At 36.3% G+C, this 15,987-nt stretch overlaps 1 protein-coding gene across 2 annotated transcripts in view; it reads left to right on the forward strand.

The window, feature by feature from the left end:
• LOC115219755 (ceramide synthase 6) overlaps positions 1-15,718 on the forward strand; it is a 122,692-nt gene extending 106,974 nt beyond the window's left edge. For both annotated transcript variants that reach the window (XM_029790000.2, XM_036507947.1), the window contains 3 exons: positions 6,279-6,385; positions 10,308-10,464; positions 14,173-15,718. In XM_029790000.2, the coding sequence (XP_029645860.1) occupies positions 6,279-6,385; positions 10,308-10,464; positions 14,173-14,253 (345 nt within the window). In that variant the 3' untranslated portion in view covers positions 14,254-15,718. The remainder of the gene's footprint in view (positions 1-6,278; positions 6,386-10,307; positions 10,465-14,172) is intronic.
• Positions 15,719-15,987: the final 269 nt, after the last annotated feature.

Consider the following 15,987-nt stretch of genomic DNA (forward strand, 5'->3'; position numbering starts at 1 on the left):
TTTTTATTTTTTCTTTCCTATAAAATTCACTTCTCTTTTTTAACAATGATATTTTTTCAAATGGTACAGATTAATATTCCTTGTCGAAATACACATCAGTGAAACTATGGCTGTATCTATACTTTAAGTATTGAGTATTTTCATGTGCAGGCCTAAATGGTGCCAGTGATATGCAAAAAAGTACCCAGTTACACTCTGTAAAATGGTTGACATTTGGAAGGGCATCTGGCTGTAGAAGCATACATGTATACACAAACGTGTTGAGGGATGAAGAGCATGTTCTGAGGAGTGATTGCATTTGAGGTAAATGGAGTGCGAAAGTGAGGTAGACCGAGGAAAAGGTGGAGGAAGAGATTGGGAGGATTGATTTGAAAAAAGAGGACGCCCCAAACTAGGCAAGATGGTGAGATGGTGTGAGGGCAGTTGCCATGGCACTGAAGTAGATCTGGCCACCCCCATTAACGGGGACAAAACCTGGATTTAAAACACTTGATGATGCACACACACACACACACACACACACCTGTAATATGAAACATGCAAGTGTTTGTCGCATTCTTCCTGGTTATATTCATAGCTGTGACAGTTTATATCAAGTTTAAATTACTCCAAAATTTAAAGAGATAATAAATAAATAAATAAAATCAGGCAAAAGTGTGAAAATACCTATTGCTGCTAGGACCAGAACCATTTATATAAATTGGCATGTGATTCACTTTATTTGCTAGCTTTGATTAAAGATCCAGAATACTGCATTGCAGGAACAAGGTGATTCCTGATTGTCCATCATTTCAAATGAACTGAGATCATGAGAGCAGGACTACAAATCCTATATAACTCTTTACTCTATCCTAAATCTCTTCCTTTCGACATCCATCCCTCACTGGTAACAGTCTACCACCCACTTTTATCTACCACCAATACACCCAGCTTAGTTCATCACCCACTGCATTCACCTCACTTATATTCATTTTCTTGTATCTTGAGAGTATGCCATGACATCTTCGTATTACCATCTTTATCTTGCTTTCTGGATCCACCTCATTTATCATTTATATGTGGAGTAGCCGTGAATCCCCTCCATAACAACAAACCTGTTCCTTTCTGTCATACTTTAACCCTTTAACACCTTATATAAAACTACCTCTCTCTCTCTGTTATACTCCCTCACAGTCTAAGGGCTCTAGAGTCTGGCAAATTACAATTTGACGTCGCTGATGGTGGTGCCACAAAGATAACACCCAGTACATTCTGTAAAGCATCCTGTTGTATAAAAACCAGGCGAAAACTAAATCATTGGAGCAAGGTGTGATTATCAGACCTATTGGATTTTGTCAACAGTCCAGTTGGCATGGAAAGCACATGTGAAATTATGAAATATGAATGCGTGTATGTATTGGGGTCATCCCATAGATAGTGTGGCTTTTTGATGCTTCTTTTATTTTTCAAAATTAAGATAAACAAAGTTCATTTTTAATCCAAAATATGCTCTCCTTCATTTTCTACAATGCTCTTCCATCTATCTGGTGGACTTGCAAGGCCCTTCTTCCAAAATTCACTTGTCCGTGACAAAAATACTCTTCCAGTACTGTTCTGACCTCATCTACAGAATTCATATTTTTTCTGTCCAAATGATTTTGAAGACTGTGAAATAGATGATAATCAATTGAGGCAATGTCTGGCAAATATGGTGAGTGGAGCATCGTTTCCCATTCAAATTGCTCCAGACTTTAGAGTATCATCCTTGCTGTATCGGGTCAAGCATTTTCCTGATTGAAGAACACCTTTCGTCTTGAAACCAAAGATGGTCGTTTTTCTTCTAGTGCTGACTTAAGCTACTCAAGTTGCTCGCAGTAGATCTTTATCATTTGGTTTGGGTTTAAAAGTTCAAAGTAGACGAAACCTTTCATATCCCACCAAACAGATAACAACACCTTACGTGGGTGAAGACCTTCTTTAGCTTGGGGTGCCCCTGTTTCTCCTTTCTCTACTCACTCACTGCCTTTGGTGCTTGACATTTTTATAGAGAACCCATTTCTCTAGTCACTGTTTGGTCCAAAAAAGGTTCATTCATGAGACATGACAGCAAAGAGCATAAATGAGTGCACAGTAAAGAGGGATAAGCAACAGGATGTGGTGGGGGGGTGAGAGGTAAGCTAAAGGGTGAGTAGATGTCAAGAGTGACAATGGAAGGAGTGGAGAAGAAAGGTTTGATTCAAAGCTGTCAACCAAAACAGGAGTGCTCCAAATATAAAAGAATGTGTGTGTGTGAGAGAGAGTATGTATGTATGAGTGGAAGTTGTATGCACAAAAGGGCCAATCAGCATGCATAGATGTGTGTGTGTGTGTGTTTATGTTTCAAAGAGGCAAGATGGTAGGTGAATAGAGGTATGTGTATGTATGGGTGTATATGTATGTGAAAGGTGTGTGTATATGTATGGGGGGTGTTAAAGGGAAGTGTGTGCATCTATGCGGAAGCTGTGTTAGTGTAGTGGAAGCATGAGGTTCTGTAGAGTAGACATGTAGGGGTAGCCAGGAATACATACATATATATATATATCAGGGATGTGCTGCCTGGGTAGGTAAGGTAGGCAGTGCCTACCCTGAATGAGATATATCGATAGTAACATTTTCCTTTTATGGTAAAATATGTTCCTTATTCAATAAAATGCAAAATATTTTTTTTTTGTAGATTAGGTAGGCATAATTTGCCCTTGCCTTTCAATCTCAGTATTAAAACTATGCATAGTACTGCAGTAGTATATGTGCTGCGTACATTTCTACACTGTTTTCTTTACACACTATAAAGGCAGAAGTACATCTGCCTCTAACTCGATCATGCACCTGTGTTTTGCTTATTTCTTTATGTATTTTACTACATAAATGTCACCAACTGCCTACCCTGAGTAATTCTAGCGGCATGTGCCTGATATACATTTATAGATATGTACATTGCCGTCATTTAATGTCCATGTTCCATGCTGGCATGTGTTGGATGGTCTTACAGGTTTTGATGTGTCCAGGGACTGTATTCAGCTTAATGTCTGCTTTGGCATGGTTTTTACAGCTGGATGCCCTTCACTTCACAACATGGACTGGGTGCTTCAGCTCCATGCTAGGTGACGAGGGGATTATTATGAGAGAGGTAGAGCAGCGCAGGTTACTGCACAGGCGGATCTGCATAACTACTCAAAAAGAAAAACCATACACATATGTAAACATATATACACACTTACACATATTCAACACACTCTCTCTCTCACACATATGTTCAAATTAGCCCCAAAATTTATTAAGTCTATTGTTTAATTTATCAGTCTCTTTTTTTGCTTGACAAACCACTGTTATAGCAAAAAAAAACAAAAAAAAAAAAAACACATGCATATGTGTGTGTGTGTGTGTGTGTGTGTGTATACAACTGGCTGTGTGTAGGAACTTTTCTTTCTCACCATTTGGCAACTGGGTGCATGTTTTTTTTTTTTTTTTGCTATAACTTAGTGGTTTGTCAAGCAAAAAAAGAGACTGATAAATTAAACAATAGACTTAGAATAAATTTTGGGGCTGATTTGATCAGCTTACCCCATTAAGACAGTGCCCCATCATGGCCACAGTCCAATGACTGGAACGGGTAAAAAAAGTAAATATATAGTGACATTGTAACTGAATTTTCTTAAATTAATTTATCAAATTATTTTTAATGGTAATGTTTATCGTATCATGGGAAGGTCATTATGCCAACAATAAGCACGTGCACTGGTTCAGTTTCACTTCTTTATTAATCAATTGGTTAGTTTTTTAACTACTTGACTAATTGAATTCTTGCTTAATCAGTCAATCAGTTGTTTGTCAAAGTCCTTTGTCATTTGTGGCCTTATAAATGATAACGTCCTCTTTCCTCCAGGTCAGCTTCAAATCTGTTCTCTAGTTAATATTTATAGAATTGTTAGTATGTCAGGCAAAATGCTTAGCAGCATTTCATCTATCTACATGTTCTGAGTTCAAATGCTGCCGAGGTTGGCTTTGCCTTTCAGGGTTGATAAAATAAGTACCAGTTAAGCACTGGGGTTGTTGTAATTGACTCAGGCCCTCCTCCAAAATTGCTGGCCTTGTGCCAAAATTTGAAATCAATATTTAGATAGTTGTATGGTCATGTACCTGAAAAGGAGGAGAGAGAAAGGAAGAGTGATTGTGCATGCATATGTGTATGTGACTGTGCATGTATATATGGGTATAAATTTGTGTGTGTGTATGTGCATTCTTAATGTGTTATGCTATTAATAAATGGTATTTTGGAAGAAGTGTTTCGACAAGATAAAATTTAGGTTTCAAACTAGTTGTGATGAATGACAGAAAAAAATGCTTCCGCCAAACTTCTACTCTCTGTGATTGTAATTAGATAAAATTTAATGTTTTCCCTAATTTCAGTTTATATTTTGTTTCTTTATTTCCATTTCTATCTTATCTAACTTTTAAAGTTTGCTATTGGCCACATTTGAAAGAAAAGATAACACAGTAGATAGTAAATGGGGTTAGTTAGTTTTTTCTTGTAAATTTGATATTTTGATAGTAAACCTGTTTCTTTTCTTTTCTTTTTTTTTTATTTGTAAATCTATTGGGTTGGAAACTAAGTTCCTGCCATTTATTTTTAAATTAAATTTTTTAAAAGGTTTAATAAAAAAAATAACTAATTAATCAATAGTGTATTCACCCTTGTTGTTTACAACTTCTTCCCAACGTTCAATAAGATTTTCAATACCTCGTTGGTAGAAATCGCCCAATTTCGACTCAAAAAATTGATCCAACCAAGCTCTCAATTCTGCATCAGTAGTGAACAAAACTCGTGCATCACATTTGAAAGAGATTGAAAAAGGTGGAAATCTGTTGGTGCCAAATCAGGAGAGTACGGCGGGTGTGGTAGCACTTCCAAGTCATGTGTTTGAATGGCTTCCTTGCTCATATTGGTGATATGAGGGTGGGCGTTGTCGTGCAACAGAACTCCATGCTACTGATTAATTTTTTCTCTTGAATAGCCATGTTGAGTCGTTCCATCTGTTGAACAAAGTTCTGCATTGACCATTTGGTTTCGTTCAAGCAACTTGTAATGGATAAGCCCTTCCCAGTCCCACCATATGCACAATATTGTTTTATGCAGATGATCTTGTTTCACGTGTGGTATCGCTCGTTTACTAGGGCTAAGCCATTTCTTACACTGTTCATATTGATGTACAAGCACCATTTTTCGTCGCCACTAACGATTCAGTAAAGAAATTGTTGCTTGTGTCCATGAGTTGAGCGGTAATGAGCAAGCAAGCGAGCAGAGATTGTGGCTTGTTGACTTTTGTTGTCACATAAAGCATGCGGAACCCATGCTCCATACTTCTGAACCTTTCCCATTCAGTGAAGCTGCTTCTCTATAGCAGTGTGGGAGCATTCCATTTTCTCTGCCAGTTCCCTTGTCGTTTGATGAGAATTTTCATGCAAAAGATAGTTTAATCACTCTTCATTGAACTCAACTGTACGGCCAGAACGAGGTGCGTCTTTGAGGTCAAAATTTCCATTTTTGAACTTGGCATACCATTCACGAATGGTTCTTTCAGCTATGGCACCTTCTCCATACACAGCACAAATGTCATGAGCAGCTTTTGTGGCCTTAGAACCTTGATTAAAAGCAAAAAGAAGGAGGTGTCAAAAATGCTTGTTTTTCTTAACTTGACTTTCCATTTTAATAATCTGAAAATAAACAAAAATTAACTAAACAAAATAGATTCCAAAATTTAAAAATACAATATATTCCAAAATTAAAAAAAAAAAAACGGCAGAAACTTAGTTGCCGACCCAATAATTACTTTTAATACAAATAAATCTATGAAATGCATGGGTAGTGTATTTCGATTAATTTTGGAAATAATTAAGAAATTAGTTATTTTCAAGTAATTGAAAAGTAATATAAAATAACTTTTTTCGCTTAATTGGCATGTTAAATTGTCTGACTTTGGGACCAAACTTCCAGATAGTTATGAAGAAAGTGTAGGTATGGTTGTATGGATAAGTACAAATTCTGCCATGGTTGACCTTGCCTTTCATCCTTTCAGGTTCAATAAAATAAGTACCAGTTAAGCACTGGGATCAATATAATCAATTTACCCCCACCTCCTAAAATTTGAAGCCATCATTATTATTATTATTATTTATTTTCCCTATAGTTATTCCATCTTTTCCTTCTCAACATCTGCCCTTAAACACAAAAATATTCATGTAATTTCCTTTTTTCTTCACAGTCTGCTAAAATGGCGAAATATTGTGGCAAGCTAGTTATGTGCGACGTACTTTTTGTTGTTTTTGCTAGCACTTGGTTTATTACAAGGCTTGTGATATTTCCATGGAGGTAAGTACTAGTCTTCACTTTTCAAGAATTTACTTTATAAGCTTGAATGAAAAACATTTAACTTCACATCACTTCAGATGAAGATTGGTGGTGGTGATAAGAATGATGTTGATAGCATTTGTTTACCATATCCTCTATCCTTGATCATTATTCTAATCCTTCTTAAGGCAGCGAGCTGGCAAAATCATTAATATGCCTAACAAAATGCTTGGCAGCATTTTCTCTATCTTTATGTTGAGTTCAAATTCTGCTGAGGTCAACTTTGCCTTTCGTCCTCTCAGGGTTGTTAAAGTAAGTACCAGTTTAGTGTTGGGAGTCATTGTAATTGGCTATCCTCCTCCCACACAATTTCAGGGCCTATAGCAGAAAGGATTATCTTAATCCTTCTTCACCTAAAGCGTTTTTAACTTTCAACAGTTTAAAGAACAATTTTTTATTAATATTTTTGAACATCCAATGGTTTTATCATAAAACAACTCTTATCTGATTTGAAGATGAAGAGTCACTTTTCCTATAACTAATTTGTTTTTTCCAAAATTGAACCACATACAAAACTGGATAAAAAAAACTGAATGTAAAACTTCTGATGCAGTGTATAAAATGATGATGTAAACGGAGCAACTAGAAAACTTGTAAACTGTGAAATGAGTCAAAATTGTGAATTAAAATTCACCGAGTTTATTACACCTACTTCTCATTTATGACTCTTTTAAAAACTTTCTTGCTGACTGCAATCTGCAGGTCTGCTTAGAGATTCACGTATTTCTTAGATCTTGTGTTGATAAACAAGATAGTTGAATGTAGATTTTTTTTTAAGGATGTCATTACAAATGGAATGAGGGTACTGTTCTTGATCATTATCTCTTAAAGTTCTCTCTGCACTAAATAAAATAAAGTTAGTTTCAAAAGTTAATCATCATCATCATCGTTTAGCGTCCGCTTTCCATGCTAGCATATGGGTTGGACGGTTCAACTGGGATCTGGGAAGCCAGAAGGCTGCACCAGGCCCAGTCTGATCTGGCAATGTTTCTATGGCTGGATGCCCTTCCTAACACCAACCACTCCATGAGTGTAGTGGGAGCTTTTTAGGTGCTAGACGAGGCTAGCAAACGGCCACAATCGGATGGTGCTTTTTACGTGCCACCAGCACATGTGAAAAGCACATGGTTCAAAATTAATGGATAATTTTATTCTGGAAACCAAAATGTTACTACAATGTATATTTCCTTTCCTTGTTGCACTTTTGAAAATATCATCTTGCACCCCTAGTAGATGTTGTCTCCCCAGAGTGGGAATCCCTGCTTCACACATCCTAACCCGACAAATAACGAGAGTTCAATGCTGCTTCCTGCACCAGCTTCACATAGAGGCCCCAGCCCATCCAAAGTACCTTGGGTCGCAGGACAGCCTGCTGTGCTTACCTTGGATCATAGGGTGACCTGCTGTGCTTGAGGAGACCTATTGAGTCAAGTACATCAACATCAAAACAATCAAATGGAAATTGTAGTTGTGATACCCATACCAGCGGCACGTAAAAAGCATCATTCAAACGTGGCTGATGCCAGCACTGCCTTGACTGACTTCTGTACCGGTGGCACATAAAAAGCACCAAACGATCTTGGCCGGTGCCAGCCTCCCTTGGCAGAGTGGTTGGCATTAGGAAGGGCATCTAACTGTAGAAACACTGCCAGATTAGACTGGAGCCTGGTGCAGCCTCCTGCTTCTCAGACCCCAGTAAAACTGTCCAACCCATGCTTGCACGGAAAACGGATGTTAAACGATGATGATGATATATTTCTGTTACCCTCTTTTAATCTTCTTCACATTTATATTTATATTCCTGGGTTTTAATTATTTATTTCCTCGTATCGTCATTTGGAGGCACTTTAGTTAAACTGTATTATTTTAATATTTCAAGTGAGAAATCCAGTTGATCCTCCTACATATTTGTAATCTTAGGGCTGAAGAGATAATTTTGTACATCTGCCCTCAGTCATTGTGGAGCTTTGGTTAAAACATCCCATAATAGTGATAAATGATTCATCTCCATGCACTTAGTAAATGGAACAAATGGTTGATTCATTGACACCAAACTCGTGGCCCAAAGCTTCCACTGTTATATATTTTCCTGTTCGTCTCTACCTTTTCCTGTAGAGAATAACACTTGTTTACATCATTGATTAGTCAGGTGCCTTCATATTTATGTTGTTCACTGTTCCCATGTTGATGTGTGCAAGTACATAAATCCATATTTAAAAAAATGAGTAGCTATACAGCTTGGTCATGTAAACACGAGTGATAGTCAGTGCATTCTGAGTAATTGACCACTGCAGGTGGCCACTAGGCACTTTCTTTTTTTTTTTTTTTTTTTTTTTTGTGAAACAAGCAAGATCTTTGATTTCCAAATTTTGTGTTATCACAGATCAATCTGTGAAAAGCACAACATGGTTCAAAATTGAGTGTGTCATGTTATGCTTACCACAGATAAATATAACATCAATGACAATAAATCTGTGATAAACAAGGTCACAAGTACTGGGGGTGGGGGTTGGCAGGGGTAGGGTAAACTTGACATGTCTTTTTTATGTTTGTTGTCCATGTATAAAGGCTTCTTAAGACTATTCTCAGTTGAAGAAGAGTTTCCAGCATTTTTGTGAGGAATTACACCATCCTGTAGAAATATTTTCTTTGCTTTTTAAAGCATGCAGATTTTCTCTCACTCAGAATATTGAATTCTTGAGTTTGACTTTAAAGCCAAAAGTTTAAACTAGAAGCCATTAGATTGCCATTTTTTTAAATTTATTTTTTTGTTCTGTCTGGTGTTTTCCACCAGGTGGTGCTTGATTCTCTTCATATTCCATCATTGGAGCTTGGCAGACAACAGTGTCTGCCAAATTTCAATGGCAAGTTAAATAACTTGATTTCTCATGAATGATGTAATAGTTTGATAATTTTTCATATCTTGCCAGAGAATATTTGGCTAAATACTGGTCATAAAATTCTGAAAGTTACTCCTCCACAAACTTTGCAGCTTCATGTAACTACATCTATTGTAATACAATATTGTTATAGTTTAATTTTCATTACTACTATTCAAACTTTTGTAAGAAACAATCATTAGTATTCAGCAGTGTTAATAAATTGTTGCAAAAAAAAAACAATAATAAATATAATAAATGACCAATTATGAGAGATAAATTGTATTGGGTTGTCTGGAAAGTTCATGCTGATTTATAGTAGCTTACCTTACGACTTATTTTAGAACATGGTTGAGTCCATAAAATAGGATTTGACTATACCTCCATTTAGAGCAGAGTTTAAGCTATCCTTTCGTGGAAGAAGGTTTATGTTCCTATAACCTGTGTTAATTCTGTAACCCTTTAAAATGGAAAATAAAAAAGTTCATTTTCGGCACTTGAGGCTTTGGGAATCAGACAAAAATTGCTGCAGCTTGGCTGGGATGTGTTACCCCACCCTCCATATTCACCAGATATTGCTCCTTCGGATTTCCACTTATTGAAGTCTCTGCAGAATAGACTTAATGGTAAAAATTTCAATTCTTTGGATGACGTACAAAGATACCTTGATAAATTCTTTGCCATGAGACCACCTCAATTCTGGGAAGAAGGTATTTTCAAGTTAAAGGAAAGATGGAGACGCATTGTGCAACAAAATGGTTCATATTTGGTTAATTAAAAATGTAATGGCAAGTATTTATTGACCTTTTTCTTTCCTTTAATGATCGGCACAAACTTTCCAGACAACCCAATAATTATTCATTGCAATTTTTAATTTGCCTACTGTCCTCAAGAAATTCTCAAGTTTTAAGGTCATTATAGTATAGTGTATTTGTATGAATAACCTAATGATTTTATTTCACCTTTAACTGTTTAATACATATTTTATATGTTTTTTGTTGTAGAATTGTATATAGTACATTGTTCTTGGCTCATCCAATTGTTGGTTTCTGTCCTGGCTGGTATATATATAATGGCTTGCTGCTTACACTTCAGTTTCTCCATATAAAATGGTTTCTTATAATATGTCGGGTTGCTGTTTATGCTATCAGAACTGGAAAAGTAAGTATCATTTTATTTATGGACAGTTTTTTATGTAAATTATCATTTTCCTATTGGATCAATTTTCTCATTAGTAATAATTGCTCGTGCTTCTAAATCCTTTGTGGTTAAAAAATAAAATATAAAGGGAACAAAAAAAAAAATTACAGTTTTAATAATGTCGTGATCTCACTTAATAAAATATAAGCCACATACACACGTCTTTATATCTCTCTCTATATATATATATGTGTGTGTGGGGGAGAGAGAGAGAGAGAAGGCACATGAGTTAGTGGTTAGATCATAATGTCGAGGGTTCAATTCCTGGTGACATGTTGTCCTTGATCAAGACACTTTATTTCATATTGCTCCAATTCACTAAGCTGGCAAAAATAAATAGTATCTGTATTTCAAAGGGCCAGCCTTGTTGCATTCTGTATCACATTGAATCTCTGAGAACTGTCATGGATACACATGTATCTGTGGAGTGCTCAGCCACTTGCTCATTAATTTCATGAGCAGGCTGTTCTATTGATTAGATCAACTGGAACCCTTGTTGCTGCCATAAGCAACAATGTCAGTTGTGTGTGTGTGTGTGTTTATATATATATATATATATATATATATATATAAGATTTGCGTACACATGCTGGAAATTTGTTGTCTTCAAGGTCATTGCCAGTGCCGCTGGACTGGCTCCTGTTCAGGTGGCACATAAAAAACACCATTTGAGTGTGGCCATCACCAGTACTGCCTGACTGACCCTTGTGCCGGTGGCATGTAAAAGCACCCACTACACTTATGGAATAGTTGGCATTAGGAAGGGCATCCAGCTGTAGAAACTCTGCCAGATCAGATTGGAGCCTGGTGTAGCCATCTGGTTCGCCAGTCCTCAGTCAAACTGTCCAACCCATGCCAGCATGGAAAGCAGATGTTAAACGATGATGATGATATATACACACATATGAAGTTGGGTGCAGACATTGTTGTGTGGTTAAGAAGCTTGCTGCACAACTATGTGGTTATAAGTTCAGTCTCACTGCATGGCACCTTAGGTGAGCATCTTCCATTCTTGTGAGTGGATTTGTTACAAAGAAATTGAAAGAAGCCGGTTGTGTGTGTACACCCTTGTCATGGACATTGCATGATGGCTGTAAATGTGCATGTCCATCATGCAAGTAAAGTCATTTGTTTTTGAGTCTTCCATGAAAAACATGCCCGACCGTGGCAAACAAATGAGAGTTGGAGACAGGAAGGGCTACAAGCTGTAGGAATTACACCAAAACAATGACAGATGAATGAGGCATGTTCCAGTGGAAGGGAATGGTGGGTAGTAATTTTATCCAACTTGTATGAAAATGATTGTTCATCTGTGTTTGCTTATCTTTCTTCCAATAATATCCAGTGGCAAAAGATGTAAACTAGTATATCAGAACAAAAGTGTGTTGTGGTGTTTATTCCACCCAAGTTACACAAACACTCCATTGTCACTCTTCACCTATAGAAAGGCAATGAATTAGCGATCAGATTGTTTGGAAACCTCTAATCCAATGATGCTATTGTTCACAGAATGCAATATATAACTAAAACAATCTCACAGAGATGTGTGCTCACAAATATGGCTAAAAGCCAAATATTGAAAGTAAATAATTGTCAGTGTTCTGATGATGTACATCTGACTAATCCATCGAAATGAACAAAAAACAAAAACAAAAAAAACAACCCCAACAATTGTCAGGAAATTGAAGAATATAACATGAACAAAGAAGCATATTTTGAGGATAATTCATATTGTTTTGGGTTTTCAGTTCATATTGTTTCAGATTTTTTTTTTTTTGGAGTTCTCTGTCTCCAACATCAATAGTACCGATCATGGTGGCTATCTAGCTTGGTTCAATTAAGATAAAAAAATCTTGTAGCCCTATAAATAGATTTATATATTTTGATAAAATCACTAGAACCTTTATCGATTGTACTGCAGTTTTAAACTTTATAATCTTTGAGTAAAAGAGGTGGAGGTGTTGGTTCATAGTCACAGGCAGGCATTTCTCTGTCTCTCGGGTTCAGTTCCACTGTGTGGCACACTTGGACAAGTGTCTTCGAATATAACACCAGGCTGACCAAAGCTTTGTAAGTGAATGTGGTTGATGGAAACTGTGTGGAAACCTGATGTGTGTGTGCATGTGTGTCCTTGTCTTAACATAATGTAATGATTGTAAAGAAGCATCACTGCCAAACAAGCAATGTTGTTTGTTTCCAATCTTCCATGAAATGTGCTGCCATGGGGAAATATTATCTTGTTTGGAAACAGGTATGGTTTGGTGACAAGAAGGACACCCAGCTGTTAAAAATCTGCCTCAACAAATTCTGCCTGACCCATGTAAGCATAGAAATGTGGGCATTAAATGATTATGAAAATTGGCAGTTAATAATCAGAAGAATAACAAGTGGGAGGTTCTATTCTATCAGATCATCTTATAAGTTCTGTCCGAATTTTGAATAAAGAAAACAAGTGATCAAATGTTATATTTGATTGAAATTTAATCATCAATGTATACTTTCCCTGATTATCTATGACTTCCTTCCATCTATTTACAAGCTTTTTAATCCCATCAATGTAAAACTCTTGGTTTCAAAGCGAAGAACTCTGAAATGTCAGTTTCGACCTCCCCCTGGCTTGCGAAAGTTATGTCCCCCACATGATTCTGTAAACTACGAAACAAATGGTAGTCTGAAGGAGCAAGGTTGGGAGAATAAGGTGGATGAGGAATTTTTTCCCAACCGAGCTCTTTGATCTTCTATGATATGATCTTTGCAGGTGGGGGTCGCGCATTGTCCTGATGAAACATCATTCCTTTTCGATTCACTAAAGCAGGTCTTTTTTTCTTCAAAGCTTGGTTCAAACGCTCTAATTACTGACAGTAGGCTTGAGCATTGGTTGTTGCATTAGGTGGTAACAATTCAAAGTGAATCACTCCTTTGCAATCCCACCAGATAGAGAGAAGAACCTTTTTTCCACGAAGTTCCTTTCTCGGTTGTAGTTGAGCTTTTTCCCTTTTACCAAGCCACTGTTTACAATGTTTAACATTTCGATAGAAGATCCATTTTGCATCACCAGTCACAAGTCTGTCCAAAAAGGGTGAAATGAGTTCGCGAGAATGGAGAGAAGAGTAGATGTCAACTCGGGATTTGCGGTTGCTTTTGGACAATTCATGAGGCACTCATTTTCCAAGTTTAGAAACCTTTCCAAGTTGTTGAAGATGACAATGAAAGACAATGTTTGTCTTGTTCACTAGACTTACTATATACAGTGAAAGAAATGTATTCTGTTCCAGTTTGTTGAATGATTGCTCCAAATAGTAAGGTATGGGAAGCAGATCATCATTAATCCTGTCACGTCATATTTCCACTATTGCAGAAATATGTTAAACATCATCACTGTTGGATTTCTGGTAAAGCGGTAATGAACGACACACAGGAAAAGATGTGACTGATTCTGTTCATTAGTTTGCATGCAATTGTTACTCTTGTGCTGTACAGGCAACTATTTTTTTGATCAGGAGCCAAGGTGGAGGGGAAAGACACAGAGGCCCAGGTCTGGGAGGGTTAAAACAAATATAGAGATGATAGCAATACTTGTTACTGAATAGTTACAGATATTCAGTGAAATATTTCTTTGCAAATGCACTGAATAACAAGAGAAACTTGCTTTTTTCTTTCTTCCAACAGACAGAAGATCTGCGGAGTGAGACAGAGGAAAATGTCAGTGATGATGATAACCATGTTCCTGTTACTCAGAAGTCTGGCTGAAAGCTTACTACAACAGAACCACCTCCTAAAAAACTTTAAAATTTGCCATTCTCATTTCTGTCATTACCTCTTCAACCACCACCTTTACTGCAATTCCTGGCCAACCTTTACTAATTCTAACATTCACCCAATTTCTCTTATAACTTGATTACCTTGATACCTTTTCTTTCTTTCTTTTTATTTTTTTAACATCCTTTCTTTCACCTAATACTAAATTTTACCCACCATCACTATCTCTGTTGGTAGTGTTTGAAATACTCATCTAGTCTTTAAATCAGTATTAGGTAACAGGCCAGTGCTGTTTGCTACACATTTAGTTATAAAAAAAAAAGTTTGATTTCAATAGTATGCTTTTTTTAAATTCTTAGAGTATTTCGATTATTTAACTAAACACTTTATTTGATTATAATTATATATCATGAAGAAATTTTTTTCTTTCTTTTTCTTTTCAAAATTTGAGAGAACAATAATACAAGAATATTTCTTCATTTGAGTGTTTGCATTGTTTTTGTTTTGAAAGATGGCAGAATTTGATTTGAATATCTAATATTAATAGCATATCGTATTGTAGATAAGTATTCACAATGTTTATGCTATTGGAGTGCCATGTCAAAAACAGCTACGTTATTGTGTGTTGGTATGCATGTGGATATGTGTCTGTGAGAAATAAACTTTGAGCTTAAAATCCAAACTGAAAATCATATAAACATAATTGTGTTCTTTCTATACTGTTTTGTTAGCTGACATATATATATATATATATATATATATATATATATATATATATATATGGCTCTGCTTATAGTACCTTCTGTTTGTAGTATTTAAATGTTTTGTCATGTTACATAGTCACTAAGGTACTGGGAACAATGATTTAAATCTAAATCAATTAAATTCAACCAGAACTGCTTTCAACACTAGAAAAATACGGTAGGATGCATTAAATATCTCTCATAGAATTTAAACTCTTCAATAGTTATAATGTGACAAGATTTTGTAATAATAGTTATTGTTAAGCCAACAAATCAAGAGGTTTGTAAGGACATCAACTCAGATTTGCAATATCCAAAAAGGTTTTCACTAATGCCAGCCACATTCATGGCATTTTACATCACTGAAACCACTAATTCTCTTGAGTATGGCACTGAATAAATGTTGGCTTCTTTTGAAGAATCTCTCTAGATTTACAACCGTTTTCCTCATTTGGCTTGTTGCTTTTGTTCCCTCTTTAGACTTTGGTTTGTGTTTCTGTCTAAAACTGACACATTACTACTCTCCATGCAGCTTGCACTACTGCTGCTGTAAGTAATTTGCTAACTCATTCATTATCCTGGACAAGTTCTCTCTGCTTTTTGCTTTTTTTTTTTTTTTTTTTTTTCCCCCCCAATTTTTTTTCTTTCTCCAATAACAATGTACTGTGACTTTCCTCCAAAACTTACTCTTTGATCGCAGCAGAGATGCTTAGTAACATAAACGACTCTGTCTAACTCAGCAGATTCCTGGTAACAGCATTACTTCCTTTTCACATGACCAGCAACCAGCCATTATGCATCCATCCACCAACAACTGGGGTGCAGCAAGGTGATGTTCGACGAAGAATGTTGTTTTGTTTCAAACCCTTTTGCGTTATGTGTGGTTCTGTATGCATGTTCATGTGCACGAATGCACATACACACACACACACACACACAAATTTGCCCACTCAGATGTATGTACACTTACACACATACATAG

This window comes from Octopus sinensis, linkage group LG1 (genome assembly GCF_006345805.1).
Source record: "Octopus sinensis linkage group LG1, ASM634580v1, whole genome shotgun sequence".
NCBI lineage: Eukaryota > Metazoa > Mollusca > Cephalopoda > Octopoda > Octopodidae > Octopus > Octopus sinensis.